Genomic DNA, 17491 nt, shown 5'->3' with positions numbered 1-17491 from the left:
CCCCTAAGAGACAATTGTAAACTGAGATATGCAAAAGAGCCCTAAAGCCAGAACATAAACAGGACTTCCTCACCGAGGAACATGCAAGAACTTGAATCTTCACATTAGAAGATACATTTGAAAATGCTACAAGTAAAGTAGTATGTGATGGTGTTGAACAGCTTCCCTTCAAAGATATCCACACATCTATTGATACAGTTATATGTAAGCATCTCCAACTAGAGATTATTTCAGGGGGTCCAAAGACCTGCACAGGCTGATGTTTGATACAACGGGATACACTTCAGGTGGCAACAGTAACAGGTCCAGAATGTCAGTTTCTGTATAGAATGTTTCTATCATCGCTTATATCTAATTGGCCTATTATATTAATGATAAGTTTACTTTTGGTGTTTTCACAAGTTACCAGAACTGACAGACCCCTATGACTACTCATAATTATCTTTGAAAGCACATTTTCATTTGGCTATAACAACTAGTGCAAGTGATAGAGACAAGGAGTTCGTATGATGTACTGGTCAGAGAACACAGCTCAGAGCAGTCACCAACAACTTGACCCGATGCCCCTTTGCTGAACATTACCGGCGCAATATATTAGTTTTTATAGTAGCTACCCGCCCCCTAATAGACTGACAGACAAACTTACTCGATATAGTAAACTCCGTACTGAGGGTCATCTACCTTCTCCCAGCCTTCTGGCAGCTCTACAAAAGAGTCAAGGCAGATGAAAAGGTTGCTAGCGAAGAGTGGGCTGTAAGTGTGTATATATACAAGCAGTACGAACAATTGATGACTATTACCGACCCTATCAATACTCGAATCACAATCAACATTCTAACTAGAGATGAGCTGAGAACTAGATTTCTGATAGTAATGCATGTAGAGGGGTGCTGACTGTGTACTCTGGCAGTGTAATGTCACTAATGTGATTTCTGATAGTAATGCATGTAGAGGGGTGCTGACTGTGTACTCTGGCAGTGTAATGTCACTAATGTGATTTCTGATAGTAATGCATGTAGAGGGGCGCTGACTGTGTACTCTGGCAGTGTAATGTCACTAATGTGGTTTCTGATAGTAATGCATGTAGAGGGGTGCTGACTGTGTACTCTGGCAGTGTAATGTCACTAATGTGATTTCTGATAGTAATGCATGTAGAGGGGCGCTGACTGTGTACTCTGGCAGTGTAATGTCACTAATGTGATTTCTGATAGTAATGCATGTAGAGGGGCGCTGACTGTGTACTCTGGCAGTGTAATGTCACTAATGTGATTTCTGATAGTAATGCATGTAGAGGGGTGCTGACTGTGTACTCTGGCAGTGTAATGTCACTAATGTGATTTCTGATAGTAATGCATGTAGAGGGGTGCTGACTGTGTACTCTGGCAGTGTAATGTCACTAATGTGATTTCTGATAGTAATGCATGTAGAGGGGTGCTGACTGTGTACTCTGGCAGTGTAATGTCACTAATGTGATTTCTGATAGTAATGCATGTAGAGGGGCGCTGACTGTGTACTCTGGCAGTGTAATGTCACTAATGTGATTTCTGATAATAATGTAGAAAATAGATAATAATGCGTTGGTTTAGCGTTACGCTTTGTGAACTTCAGATGCATTTTATTAAAACAATGACAAATAACCTGAGCTGGCAGCTGATTATTAAACTAGAAACACATTATGCCAAAGCTATGAAATAGTCACATATATGTGTTTTCTTTCTTTGAATTCTACTCCGCTATTATATGTCTTATTAGAATTTATAACCTTGTAGCACTTATATCTGTGAAACAACAAATGCCCCAAAAGTAGCTTTAACTACGCAGCTAAGCAACACAAACGAAGAGAAAACTACAGCAACTAACAACTATCAGGGAATGGTGTCGAACATGGCTTGCTGAAACAAGCATAACAATAGCTGAATTGAAATCAGCCCTCAAGCACTTTTGTGGAAGACGTGATACCTTTTGCAAGGGAGAGTATGCAGTGGAGACATTTTATGATGACATATGAGACGCCAGACAGCACAACAAAACTATGTTTGTTTCGGTGTCCTAGGCTCTAATGAGTTGAGTAGTAGCTTACACCTAGATTAGACTCAGGAGCTGACCAACTCCTGGTAGATGTACATTTTATGCATGGCCATCTTCAGATGACTGATGCACTAACAAACAGAATGGGTTAGTACTATATCTGGCCGTTTGAAGGGCTTGTCAAATTGGCTCTAATACAACCCTTGTCAAGAGAGACAATGTTCATCTTCCTAAAGTACATTAGGTTAATCCAATAATCTAGGCTAAAGAGTGGATAACTCAGTTTTTTTTATTATTTGAAGTAAACAAACTATCACTAACGGAGCTACCTACAGTACAAAAAGTTAACTTTTAAAATAGCTCCTTGTACAGAGTATATTCGTGGAAGAACAGGTCCCATCAAGCATCATTCGATGAATGCAATCAATAAACTACAACTATTTTACTATTGTGTCCATCTAAGACAACTTCATAAAATATAGTTTCATGTTGAACGTATTTAAGTCTAAAATAGCAAAATCTGACTACTATTAAATGACTCAATGTAACCAACTTGACAAAATGAATTGCAACCAATGTGAATTCGTAACCCAAAGAAATGGTAAGATGTTAACTCGAGTGTAAGATGTCAACATCAATTAAAGAGGCTAACATCAGTATAAGATGTTAACACCGGTGTGGGATGCTAATACCAGTGTAACCAATTAATGTTAGCATACAAAGCTAATAATAGTCTAAAAATGGAAAGAAATGACACCAGTGGAAGGTGAAACCAGCAACTATTTATGCAGTAGACTCAACGTATCTTTGGTGCCGCAATACATCTCTATGTTATAAAAATTTAGGTTACATATGATTTTTTTCGGAGCATAAAATGAGTACAGTAGTTGATTGAACGACTAACAGCTAGTATGAAAAATATCACCAAAAGATAGAAACGCTATTGTCCCGCTATTGTCCCGAGAGTTTAGACAAAGCACTAATCAAGTGCAGCTGAGCCAACGAGTGAAGAAGCTGTAGAAAACAGGGAACGACGACTGACCAAAGAAAGGAGACGCTCAACGCTGGAGCGGTACTGTGCAATTACTGGCTAACAAACACTTGACAGCGTGCACTGCACGCACCCTTGATGGCGAATGATAGACAGAGGCAGGTGCAAACGCAAGGGAGGCTTGACAATAGGAGGATACAAGGAAATGCTAATGTATTTGGCACAAGGCCGCTGCCGATGGATCAATGGTGGCAGCCTGTTGGAATAAGACCTGTCACTCCCAGGCACACAGTAGCTAAGCTCACTGATGGAAAAATGTGAAACATTAATAGATGGTTTGCAAAAAACAAGTTGTTTATTAATCATGCTCCAAAGACCAAAGAAGAATTAATTGAAAAGCAGGTTTTATTCAGATAACAGTGGTAGTTCTAATTCAACTACAGTCATATCTTGACATATGAGTCCAACATACGCGAAAATCGAATTAAGAGCTAAATTGCGAGCGAGTTTCTTCCTTGAAAAATGAGTAATCTTTGATATACGGGCATACGAGCCGGTTCTCGATGGCCAATATATGATCAAGCATGCGAGAAGCCCCTTTCGAGGACAGCATCGCTCTGTCTTTTTCACCGATTCAGTTTGAAAACAGTTTTTAAAAGGCAGGCTAAAAGTTATAGAGTTTGCGAGGCAAAAAGCGCCATACCAAAACAATGAAAAATTAAGACGATAAAACTGATAAATAAGTTTAGTAAAGAATAAAAACTTAGCTTTAACTGTGTGTTTGGTAAGATAAGTTTATTTAAACTAAATTCATAGTTTATGGTATTTTACGTAGCATTACAAAAGTTTAGTGAACCGAACGCATTGCTATCAAGTCTCTCTCAGACCACCGTTAACCACTACGTCGGTCTTGAAGGTAAAACATACGGTAATCTACGTAGTAATGTTACGATTTATTGCAGATTTGGACTACTAATATTTGCTCCTTTGTTACCGTAGAGACTGAATTACAACAATTAAAAATACATTATTTCCAATGTAATATCCTGTTTTTTATAGTATAGCAACAGATTAATTTGTATTTTGTTACTTTATATAGAAAGTAGTGTTTTGAGACACGAGTAAATTGACACATAAGCTCAGTCAAAGGAACGCAGTATGTTCATATGTCGAGGTATGACTGTATTTATTTATTTATCAGCATAACCTCAAAAGAATATGCAATAGTCACATGAAAGCGAAAAAACAAAGTAATAAAATTAATCTAGAACAAGATCAGTAACATCTAAGTAAAGCGGACAGTAAGCAGCAAGGCCATATATTTAATCCATTTGACCAACTAATTTGATGAACTCACTAGGTCATTTCTGCGCAGTCTTTAAACAGTGTGCCCAGATGTTAAATTTAAAAAAAAATGCTAACCATGTCAATATCAAAAATACATTATCTTGATAAAACTATTCCAATAATAACGGTTGTACACGGACATGTTTGAGCGGACATGTTTGAGCGAAATAACTCCAGATTCTCACAAGATGAAGACTGAGCCCTTTAGACAATGGCTGACCACAATGTATAGCACTATCTATATTGGTGAAGACAAAAACCACCAAACCAACAAATGTACTAGAAGCCTCACAATGGACATGTATATGATAATACATACACATGCATATGATGATACAGTCATACACATGTATATGATGATACAGCCATACACATGTATATGATGATATATACACATGTATATGATGATACAGTCATACACATGTATATGACGCAAGTAGCATCAGACAGCGCTGTCAAATAAAGAATGCTGAGAATTATGCGTGTCCAGAAGCATCCCGTACTTGCCTAACCGGTGTAGGAAGCTGGCATAATTGATTGGTAAGGCTAGTTCAAGCATAGACCTATTAACTAGACTATGTATAGTTAATAGGTCTACGAGGTCTATGAGTTCAAGTCACAGAGCACTGAATCTCAATTACAAATTCTAAGAAAATACATTCGTAGAACTGTTACTGACCAGGATCACGTGGGAGGGCTTTGAGTATGTCTTCGTGGCTGATATTGAGAACGGACAGCATGTTACATGTCTTGCCGCTATTGCTAAAATCACCCTCAATCACAGCCTTCATAACGTCACTGAGCACGCAACACCTCAGCACGACACGAATGTCTGGATGGTTTAGTCTCTCTGTTTAAATCTCTGCATCAAACACTTTTGCTGGTTTCATAACAGCATCCACATACCACAAAATTTGCAGCCGAGATTCGTGTTCATCGGCATAGACACCGAGACAAGCTAAATTTTAATAACCAAACATGTATCGATGCAGTCAGAGATTTCAGGCTCCTCCAGAAAGGTCTACACCAAGAAACAGCCAGATCCAGTGACCAACTATCCAGCTAGGAGTCAGCAGGAGTCAGATAAGGTGGTAAGTAGAGACTGCAGAATGTCTGGCAACGACATGAGAGTCGTCTCTCATCTCCAGAATAAACTCGAGATTCTTCTGAGTGATACGCTAATAAACTTGTCAAGAGGAAGTTAATCACCGACCAATCAAACAATAGTTTCAACCACATCCAGCCCAGCCCCTCTTCATAATCAGAATCAATGCTATGCATGTCTTGATTAGCTCTCCGGAGGGCATGACTAACGATACACACAAAACAAACACTGTCCCAACGAATGAGATTAGGAACTGGCCAGCCAGACAGCACTTGTTTGTGTGCATAGAAACGAATAGCTTGAAAGCCATTGATGAATGAATAGCCCCTTTTAATCTTAATCATTGTCAATTTTAGTTTACTTTTAACAGCAAACACCGCGTAATTGCCATTCCCCAGCGGAACATTCCAGATCAATTTGTTCATACTACAAGATAACAACAGATCATGCAGCCTCGACAGCGTTGACATTAGCTACCGACTACAACTCAAACCAAATGGAGCAGTTTGTGCAGAGACTTGTCTATAAAGTTGACAATGCGTGTTAAGATTACGAAGGTACTATATCATAGCTTAGCTAACATGATCCATAAGTACATTTTTGTAACTCTAGCTAGCAAAGTTGATAACATCGTTATATACCTCCATTCGATTTAAATTCCAAAGCCCATCATAAATTGCCATGCATATTGCTTATATACTTTAGCCTCTCCTTCACTCGGACAGTATCCCTAGCTGGTTAGGCTATAGTGACTGCATTTAGAAATTCATGTCACTGCTTGTTACAAGTGCTGTTTGTATGCATACGCAGTGGATGACCCAAAAGCAGACCTGATTAATTACAAATTAAACATGCAATAAAGTGTGAATGATAAAATGGGCCTGTTGTAATTACCGCTGGGCTGCACAGGATAGCATGCACTGTGAATGACAGGCATAGCGAGTGACAGACACAGTGGGTGGCAGGTGCAGCGGGTGGTTGGCAGTGGGTGGTAGGCAGAGTAGATGACAAAGACACCTGGTGGGTACAGCAAGAATATCTGTTGACAAAAAGCAAGTAGGAGCTAATAGGACACCCACCTTCACTTGGACTGCTTAGAGGAGTTGACTGTTGTGATGGAACTTTAGCTTGCCTGGGATGAGTCCAATGAGTTGTTTCTGTGTTGTGGCTACAGTTAAATATAATAAAGAATAACTATTACATAGAGTTGTCCTCTCTCTAATAAAATAAGAAAATAGGTAGACAATTCTTTAGCTCAATAATATATCAAACAAATACAGCCAGTAATGCTGATGCACATATTTTCAGAAGAATGTTAACACATCCAAGCTCACATATTAGCATTGTGTTATGATATATAAATTGAAGTAGCTCGATAACGTCCATCCAAAGAGCATCTCAGTGCAAAAGATGGAATATTTGTTGTATTTTACAAATTATTTGCAGCAAAGGCAGGTGTCAAACTGAGCAATTAGCAAAAACTGCACTCTTCTAAATGTTCATTATGTTTGAAGTTGCCCATAAATCATTCTTAGCAGTTTTACGGGACAGTTGAGAATGTAACTTTTAATGTAAATAAATAACTGCGTCAAGTGAATTAATTGGTTAAATTGACAAGGTTGTCTCAACATCTATTTAAAAGCAATCTACGAATACTAGTTTTGTGGCATCAAAAAGCATGTCAAGAACAAAAAACTGTTGAAAATAAGTTCAAAAAACAAAGCGCTAGACTAGCCCGATAATTGCAGGATATTGTTTATAGCAGAGAATCTGGTGTAATCAACGATTTGAAGGTTGCGAGGAAGCGAACAAGAACAATCACTGGATGCTGTGTGAGACTATAAGAGTAAATAGCAATGATTAATGAGTGAATCAGGTGACTAATACACTTGTGAATTCACATTGCTCATTAAAGATGACATCATGTTTAATAAGATAAGCATGTGATGGTCCAATGGCATGCACACATTGCACTTTAAGTGACGCATCAAAGAACTCTATCTGCAGAAGCCACAACACACGATAAAAACACCAAATGAAGTGAAAAAGATATATTTTGTAAGTCTTCACATTGTGAATGCAGAAGTGGGAACTGAGTATTTGACATGTGTAGAAGAGCATGAGCAAACATGTCCTTACAAGAGTTGTGAAGAGGCAGTTGAACCGCCCTTACAGGTTACTGAAGTTGATTTAAGACTTGAGGTAGTCACTGGCACAACAGCTCTATCAGATAGACTGAAAAGTAGATATTGAATACTCTGCAGGACAGGCAACCAAATCATTAATCGGACAAATACAGTTATAACAATCAACGATCAAGTTTTATTCATGCATCTTTAAATGACCTCTTCAAGCAACCTAAAATTTTACTACTAAGGTAATGCCAAGTTGCTCAGAGATAAATCATATCCACTGAGCATGACAGACAGAGAACTCACTTTCATCCAATAAAACCTGGCACAATGTCACAACAGACAAGTAGCTTTACAACAGGGGAGAAGATTAAAAGGCCGAGCACACAAGAAGGCTGAGTAATATGTGAAAAACATGAAACGTTGCTAGACAATTAAGTGAAGCGACAACGATTAGCTGAGTTCATAGCGACTTAATGTTTGTTATTCTTGTTTTGGGCAGTGAAAGATCTGAAGGAATAGCATACAGAGTTGGCTACAGACCCTAAAGTCTGTTCACGATCAAGCAAAAACATGTGAGGTTCTTAAAAGAAAGTAACATATCAAACTTACTCAATATAGTACATGTGTCCATCCGGGGTAAAGGCCATTTCCCAGTTCGGAGGAAGTTCATCAACCCTGCCATCACCGACAGACTGAAAAGATGGTCTGTTTTCTAAACTTGGAGGCCCTAATTCGGCTTTACGATTGAGTTGTGGAGAGATCACTCTGTCTGGGGCTGGCCGATCCGTTGGACCCCGACTAGGACCTCGACTCGGGCTAGACATAACTATGTCCGTACCGGGAATGTGTGCTGAATGGACCGTGTTGTCGATAGGGTGGTTTCTGTAGAAAGACGAGACTAATACACCAGCCTTACAGACCACAAGCAATGCTTTTGTGAATGGTATCTCGCTTTTCATGTATCCCCGAAATAATCTTAGTAAAACTTTCATCAAATACTCCACAACAACGTAAGAAACACAAAACAAAGAAAACCTAAATTCATGACTGCACACACTGCCAAAATGAATAGACAATACACAGCATAGGCATTGTGGTGACTGCAGACATTGATGCCATGAAATAATGCGTGACGTTGACAAATGTTTTGAAAATTGTCCTCAGTCAGGCGAAAGCCATGATCTTTGTTGTCTAAAAATAGTTGTTAAAGAATTATCAGCATGTTAATTACTAGCGATGGATTATATATAGATAATAATACTGATGAATAATATTGATAACAGTGATTGCGCATCTATTTGAAAAAAGAAAAACGCGACACGTTAACGATGACAATCAGCTACGCAACTACAAAAGGAATTTGGATTCATTAAATGGACCAAACAAGAAAATCAACCTCCAGTTTTCCATAAATTAACTCAGCAACCGAATTATCCTGAAACGTTCTATGAACAATTTTGACTAACACCAGAGGCCTTGACATATCTCTTGCAAATAAGAATATCTTTGCTCATGTATAAATAGATGTTGGTATGAAGTTTTAGGATCATCTCCTGAAAGCAGCCCTCACATAAAATCAGCTTGCGCTCAAAATGAATAAAATGGAATTGACATTACATATTTTTCTGCAAATAACAGATGCATCTGTTTCTCCTCTATCAACATAGACTGACATGCTCACATTTATGCGATGTGCTGCACAGCTGTCAGTCGCACCTTGCCAGCAATCTGACTCACAATTGATACATTTCGTCGGTGTAAGTAGCCCGGTTTTACTAAAGGCGAGTTTGACAAGGTTTCTTTGGAGTACCATACCAACAACTAGAGTCAAGTGTAAAGGCATGTCTGCAACTCACTACTTATAAACAAACATGTCACAATGTCCCGACTAGTCCACCGTGCTCTCGAGGCAGCCGCTACCAAGGCAGCATCTCCATTCAGTGATTTTATCATCTCAAACTGCCTGTATGGCAATCTTCAATCGAGCACAACAAACGGTTCGTGTAAACTAAAGAATTGCCTTGCAACTAATAATTAATCTAATTTTGTTAAAATAATTGTCACATCACCAAGCTATGTAGTACAAAACTATATAGTTATATATATATACATACATTATATACTTATATAAGATAAATATATATAGCTATAACACATAGTTACATTATACATATATATTTATGTATCAAATATATATACATATACTAGCCAAATGCCTGGCATTGCACAGGTATTAAAAAACAGCTTATAAACAGGGGCAGGTAATCAACAACATGTAGTTGCCTGCCACTTGCCATTAGCCTGGCACATTGCCAAAGACTAATTTGAGTACGCTACTATTCGCATTATTAAACTTACATACTAAGATAAGTCGTGAGAGCAAGGTTTAAAGTACGGCCACACGTAACGATTTTTTCGTTGGTTCTGACCGAAATCACTAAATGAATGAAAAACACAGAATTATTCGGTCGAAATTCACAGAATTGTCAGAGCTGTGTGTGCTCACCAAAATCGTCGACGAAATGCTTTTAATTGGCTAGACAAATTATTAGCGAGCACGATTCTAGCAGCTTTCGCAATTGGTATAATCCAAGAAACGTATTACGACACACAATAAAAGTACCCGTGCAATTCAACATAGTACATACGTTGCAACTGCTTAGATTGCACTATTGTTGGATTATTATCGTTCAGACACTATGGCTACGACTCGTTTCATTTTTAATAATAACAATTTTTATTTAGCAACAAAATTTTCATTGTAGAAAGATTTGCCTTATTTAGCGCAATCAAGTCAATTGCATCGTATTTACTATGGCAAAGTGCGTTAGTATTTTTCCTGCATGTCGCGTTATGTGCCTTGGACTATATAGATTGCTAATCGTGCTCGCTAATAATTTGTTTAGCCAATCAAAAGCATTCCGTCGATGATTTCAGTGTGCATGCATAGCTCTGACAATTATGTGAATTTCGGCTGAATAATTCTGTTTTTCGTTCATTTCATGACTTCGGTCAGAACCAATGAAAAAATCGTTACGTGTGGCCGTACCTTTAGTCCGTTGCGTAACCCAAAATGCTAGGTCTATCTTAACCGACATAACGGTTCATATCGCCTCAGAATTCAATGCATCTCGCGTAGCTTAATTGGTAAGATATTTTCCGGGTCACCGAGAGGTTCCGAGATCAAATTCAGCATGAAGCGGATTTGATCTCACCATTCCAACATTTGAATAACTACAGCTAGACGCACCGAAGTACAGAATCACAGAAAACACACAAACACTGAAATATATATATGCAATGCAAAAGCACTTACCAATGAATAATTTTGTTAGTTTGCAGCCACAGAGGAGGGAAGGAAAGAAAGGGTCGGTTGCAATAAGGGGAATAGAGGGAAGGGTGAGAGAGGGAAAGAGGTGAAAACAAAGGGTGGGTGTAAGCCCGTAATTAGGTACTGCATATTTTGCACACAATGAAATAGAGCTTAAAATAATGTTTTTCAGTAATTTCCAACCTTGGCTATATTTTCTGCAAACGTTGAAGTTTGTGCAAATGTAGGTCAAAATGGAAAGGTATCGCTTTTGTTTGATCGTCATGCATAATAAATAATACTTACTTATTCGACGTTGCCTCGATGGTGGACCTGTTGCGCTGGCGTTTACCCTTAGACGAAGGGTGTGCACCGGGCTTTAAGTCCTTTGAACTTGCTTCCTGACTCTTGGCTGATGGTATAACCGGGGGTTTAGGCATACCGTAGTAGTTACCTGTAAAGTTTAACAGAACTGTATAAGCAAGAGGAATTCTGACAGAGCCTCTCACCATATGCAACTTTGAGAACCTAACAAATACCATAAGAGCCTTCTCTTAGAGTTGATCATGATAAATGCACCGAAATACCGAGATACGACGGTGGTGATACACAAATTTTGTGAGATATAGCCGGTGGTTTGAGCGAAATCTCATTGACGAATAGGAGTATAAACTAACGTTACATTAATAGAGTAGGAATAAATATTATCATATCAGCGAGTGTCAATACTACTTATACACCTGGAGTACAAATATTGAAATAGCTATAGGGTTAAAACGTCAAATGAATAACTTGTCAAACACTGTCAATAACGCATATGCACTCAGCAGTGAATGTGCTACAAGTTTGCAGCGTCTAAGAATGCAATGCTCTCACGTTAACAACTTTTATTTCTATTGCAACTTCAATTGCAATATCAATAACAATATCACTAATAACAGTATCACTAATAACAGTATTACTAATAGCAACATCACAAATAACAATATCACTAATAACAACATCACTAATAGCAACATCACAAATAACAATATCACTTATAGCAACATCACTAATAACAATATCACTAATAACAATATCACTAATAACAATATCACTAATAACAACATCACTAATAATAATATCACTAATAACAACATCACTAATAATAATATCACTAATAGCAACATCACTAATAACAATATCACTAATAATAATATCACTAATAACAATATCACTAATAATAATATCACTAATAACAATATCACTAATAACAATATCACTAATAATAATATCACTAATAATAATATCACTAATAACAATATCACTAATAACAACATCACTAATAGCAACATCACAAATAACAATATCACTTATAGCAACATCACTAATAACAATATCACTAATAACAATATCACTAATAACAATATCACTAATAACAATATCACTAATAACAATATCACTAATAACAACATCACTAATAATAATATCACTAATAACAATATCACTAATAACAATATCACTTATAGCAACATCACTAATAACAATATCACTAATAACAATATCACTAATAATAATATCACTAATAACAATATCACTAATAATAATGTCACTAATAACAATATCACTAATAATAATATCACTAATAACAATATCACTAATAATAATATCACTAATAACAATATCACTAATAACAATATCACTAATAATAATATCACTAATAATAATATCACTAATAACAATATCACTAATAACAACATCACTAATAGCAACATCACAAATAACAATATCACTTATAGCAACATCACTAATAACAATATCACTAATAACAATATCACTAATAACAATATCACTAATAACAATATCACTAATAACAATATCACTTATAGCAACATCACTAATAACAATATCACTAATAACAATATCACTAATAACAATATCACTAATAACAATATCACTAATAACAGTATCACTAATAACAGTATCACTAATAACAGTATCACTAATAACAATATCACTAATAACAATATTACTAATAATAATATCACTAATAACAATATCACTTATAGCAACATCACTAATAACAATATCACTAATAACAATATCACTAATAACAATATATCACTAATAATAATGCGCTACTTATCAAAACATGACAGCAAAAATGTTAAAGACATCTATTCCAACATACTATAACCAACATGCTGAGTAGGATAGAAGTTTCTTCTCTAGATGACATAAAAAGCTTTCTGTTGCAATGATTTGTGAATAATTTTATTAAAATTTATACTAAACTAGCGGAATGCCCGGCCTTGCATGAGTATTAAAAATCAGCTGATAAACAGTGACAGGTAATGTAGTTGCCTGCCACTTGCCATTAACCTGGCACATTGCCAACGGCCAATTTGACTTATTTGAGTAAGCAAGTAACATGCTAATAAGATCCATGAGAGCAAGCTTAAAATGATGTTGCGTCGCAAGCACAGTGGTATGAGTATTTTCATCCACACAGCGACATATATCGCCCTATGAATCTATCAATCTCATGTAGCTCAATGGTTCAGCGTATAGTCTGGGGAACAGGTGGTTCCGAGATCAAATCTTCTGCAATACGGATTCTTCAATCCAAGATTTTAACAGCTATAGTCAGACCAATCGAGCCACACATGAGCTTTGAAATTTATAGATGAAGAGATAGAGCTGTTTAGTGATTGTAACAAAAAACTGATGGATGGACAACTTCAACTCTTGAGTATAGATGTTTGTTTAATGCTACTTCAATTCGAGGTTTTCAAACTTCGATATATGCAAGCAGATATAGAGAAATGTAAATCATACGCAGTATGATTTTACTATCTTGAATATCCTGTAAGAGCTAGAAATCACTAGGTAATCACTAACCTGATGCGCAAATGGCAACTCAGGAGTCATACTGACTCCAATGTGATAAATGTTAGCATTTATCTAAGCAGTCAAATAGCCAAGTGCAGCAGCACTCCTAACAGTTTTTTAAAGATTGTATATTTCTCATTTAGTATTACTATTGCATGAATTCATCAGTTTTATCAAAAAAGGGTACCGATATACCAGTAAATATTCAGTTGTCACCATCGTCTGCTATCAAATGGCTTTTAGTAGGCAATCGCCAGAAATCACTAATCGCATATTGTGAATGAAAAAAGTTACAATATCAATAAGCATCCAATTAGAATAAATTAGATCCAATTACAAGAGCACCACCAGCCCTACAAATGACACTTACATAATAATGTACACAAAAAAGTTGGAAGAAAGAGGAATAATATTTCTTACTTCACAAGAGTTTCACAAAGATAAATTGGAGAACGGTGTGCTCAGACATATGGAGAGACCGGAAAAAAATCTTGTAAGGCATTATTCAACACGATCATGACTCTTGAGAAAGCTGCACAACAACTGATTTGTGACAGCCATGCCCAGACTCAACATAACCAACTGACACTTGTGCGTGAAGTTGACAAGGTGAGAAATCTAAGAGAAGATTCTGCTAACTGGAAGGTTACAATACAGATATAGCGTGACATCTATCACAGTATGGACAGGTGGAGCATGAAGCTCTCTAACTGGGACCCTAGGCAAAATAAGTCGATGCTGAGGAGAGACTCATAGATAAAGTATCATCTCTGCTGGCCTGTAGAATTGCGTTAGTAATTGACCTTATAATAACCATCATTTGCCATATCTAGAGACGAAAGAATTAAGATAAGAGAGACGAAGATGTTGATACATTCTTTGGAGTGATGATTATGACAGAATGACAGCTCTAAGCATCAGTGTATAGATATGTGCGGGAGGTAAATTGCTGCCAGGCAGGCAATAGCCAGACATTGTGGCAGTAATGGCTGCAATAAAAACCACCAGGCATTTTCAAACTGCTCATGATAGATATAGCAAAGAGTAGAAAGCAGTGACAGGTCATGCTGCCAAGTTGTTGTGCTGTCAATAGTAAGAGCTTTTAAGAATTATAATTGCTTTGCTTAGAGGGGAATGACAGCTGTATATGTAGATGTCATTAGATGTCACATCGACACCAGTCATATGTGTAGATGACAGCGGTGCATGTAGATGCCAGTCATATGTGTAGATGACAGCTTTGCATGTAGACGCCAGTCATATGTGTAGATGACAGCTTTGCATGTAGACGCCAGTCATATGTGTAGATGACAGCGGTGCGTGTAGATGCCAGTCATATGTGTAGATGACAGCGGTGCATGTAGTTGCCAGTCATATGTGTAGATGACAGCGGTGCGCGTAGATGCCAGTCATATGTGTAGATGACAGCGGTGCGTGTAGATGCCAGTCATATGTGTAGATGATAGCTGTGCATGTAGATGCCAGTCATATGTGTAGATGACAGCGGTGCGTGTAGATGCCGATCATATGTGTAGATGACAGCGGTGCATGTAGATGCCAGTCATATGTGTAGATGACAGCTTTGCATGTAGACGCCAGTCATATGTGTAGATGACAGCGGTGCGTGTAGATGCCAGTCATATGTGTAGATGACAGCGGTGCATGTAGTTGCCAGTCATATGTGTAGATGACAGCGGTGCGCGTAGATGCCAGTCATATGTGTAGATGACAGCGGTGCGTGTAGATGCCAGTCATATGTGTAGATGATAGCGGTGCATGTAGACGCCAGTCATATGTGTAGAAGACAGCTGTACATGTAAACGCCAGTCATGTGTAGATGACAGCAGTGCGTGTAGATGCCAGTCATATGTGTAGATGATAGCTGTGCATGTAGATGCCAGTCATATGTGTAGATGACAGCGGTGCATGTAGATTCCAGTCATATGTGTAGATGGCAGCGGTGCATGTAGACGCCAGTCATATGTGTAGAAGACAGCTGTACATGTAGACGCCAGTCATGTGTAGATGACAGCAGTGCGTGTAGATGCCAGTCATATGTGTAGATGAGCGCTGTGCATGTAGATGCCAGTCATATGTGTAGATGACAGCAGTGCGTGTAGATGCCAGTCATATGTGTAGATGAGCGCTGTGCATGTAGATGCCAGTCATAGGTGTAGATGAGCGCTGTGCATGTAGTTGCCAGTCATATAAAGCTCTCAGGATTGCTATGAGGATTATCTATATTAAATTCCTTCTCCATAACAAACTATTTATGGCCAACCAGAATAAGAAATGGATTACAAGACCTACCATCAAAGCATCCACTTTCCAATAAATTTCCACTTTTCTCCAATGCCTTGAACTCTTCCAGTGAGACAAATGTGTAGTCCACGCCATTGACCTCTCCATCGCGTGGTAGCCTGGTTGTACCTGCGCAACAATCCAGGTTCTGAATGTTGGCACAGTTATTTAACCTTCATGTTTTCAACTATTACAATCCTATTGCATTAAACAACTTTAATGTTCTTTGAAAAAACAGCAGCTAGTAATGAAACTGAAACTAATAAGACAATTTACCTGTTACGATGCCTTACGATACATTACTACCGGTGTGAGACAATTTACGTGTTGCGATGTCTTATGATACATTAATACCGGTGTGAGACAATTTACGTGTTACGATGTCTTATGATACATTACTACCGGTGTGAGACAATTTACGTGTTACGATGTCTTATGATACATTACTACCGATGTGAGACAATTTACGTGTTACGATGTCTTATGATACATTACTACCGGTGTGAGACAATTTACGTGTTACGATGTCTTACGATACATTACTACCGGTGTGAGACAATTTACATGTTACGATGTCTTATGATACATTGCTACTGGTGTGAGACAATTTACGTGTTACGATGTCTTACGATACATTGCTACTGGTGTGAGACAATTTACGTGTTGCGATGTCTTACGATACATTACTACCGGTGTGAGACAATTTACGTGTTACGATGTCTTATGATACATTACTACCGATGTGAGACAATTTACGTGTTACGATGTCTTATGATACATTACTACCGGTGTGAGACAATTTACGTGTTACGATGTCTTACGATACATTACTACCGGTGTGAGACAATTTACATGTTACGATGTCTTATGATACATTGCTACTGGTGTGAGACAATTTACGTGTTACGATGTCTTACGATACATTGCTACTGGTGTGAGACAATTTACGTGTTACGATGTCTTACGATACATTGCTACTGGTGTGAGACAATTTACGTGTTGCGATGTCTTACGATACATTACTACCGGTGTGAGACAATTTACGTGTTACGATGTCTTACGATACATTACTACCGGTGTGAGACAATTTACGTGTTACGATGTCTTACGATACATTACTACCGGTGTGAGACAATTTACGTGTTGCGATGTCTTACGATACATTACTACCGGTGTGAGACAATTTACATGTTACGATGTCTTATGATACATTGCTACTGGTGTGAGACAATTTACGTGTTACGATGTCTTACGATACATTACTACCGGTGTGAGACAATTTACGTGTTACGATGTCTTACGATACATTACTACCGGTGTGAGACAATTTACGTGTTACGATGTCTTACGATACATTACTACTGGTGTGAGACAATTTACGTGTTACGATGTCTTACGATACA

The 17491-nt window shown here is 37.7% G+C and overlaps 1 protein-coding gene across 2 annotated transcripts in view; it reads right to left on the bottom strand.

Moving 5' to 3' along the window:
• The window catches only part of LOC137385596 (membrane-associated guanylate kinase, WW and PDZ domain-containing protein 2-like), a 53943-nt gene that overhangs the window by 32618 nt on the left and 3834 nt on the right, over positions 1–17491 (bottom strand). For both annotated transcript variants that reach the window (XM_068072090.1, XM_068072091.1), the window contains exons 4-8: positions 16098–16217; positions 11223–11370; positions 8216–8488; positions 6551–6639; positions 647–704 (exon numbers count right to left, since the gene is read on the bottom strand). In XM_068072090.1, the coding sequence (XP_067928191.1) occupies positions 647–704; positions 6551–6639; positions 8216–8488; positions 11223–11370; positions 16098–16217 (688 nt within the window). The remainder of the gene's footprint in view (positions 1–646; positions 705–6550; positions 6640–8215; positions 8489–11222; positions 11371–16097; positions 16218–17491) is intronic.

The sequence above is a fragment of the Watersipora subatra genome, chromosome 1, assembly GCF_963576615.1.
Source record: "Watersipora subatra chromosome 1, tzWatSuba1.1, whole genome shotgun sequence".
Taxonomy (NCBI): Eukaryota; Metazoa; Bryozoa; class Gymnolaemata; order Cheilostomatida; family Watersiporidae; genus Watersipora; species Watersipora subatra.
The sequence above is the reverse complement of the archived record's forward strand: the minus strand, read 5'-3'. Positions and strand labels throughout refer to the sequence as shown.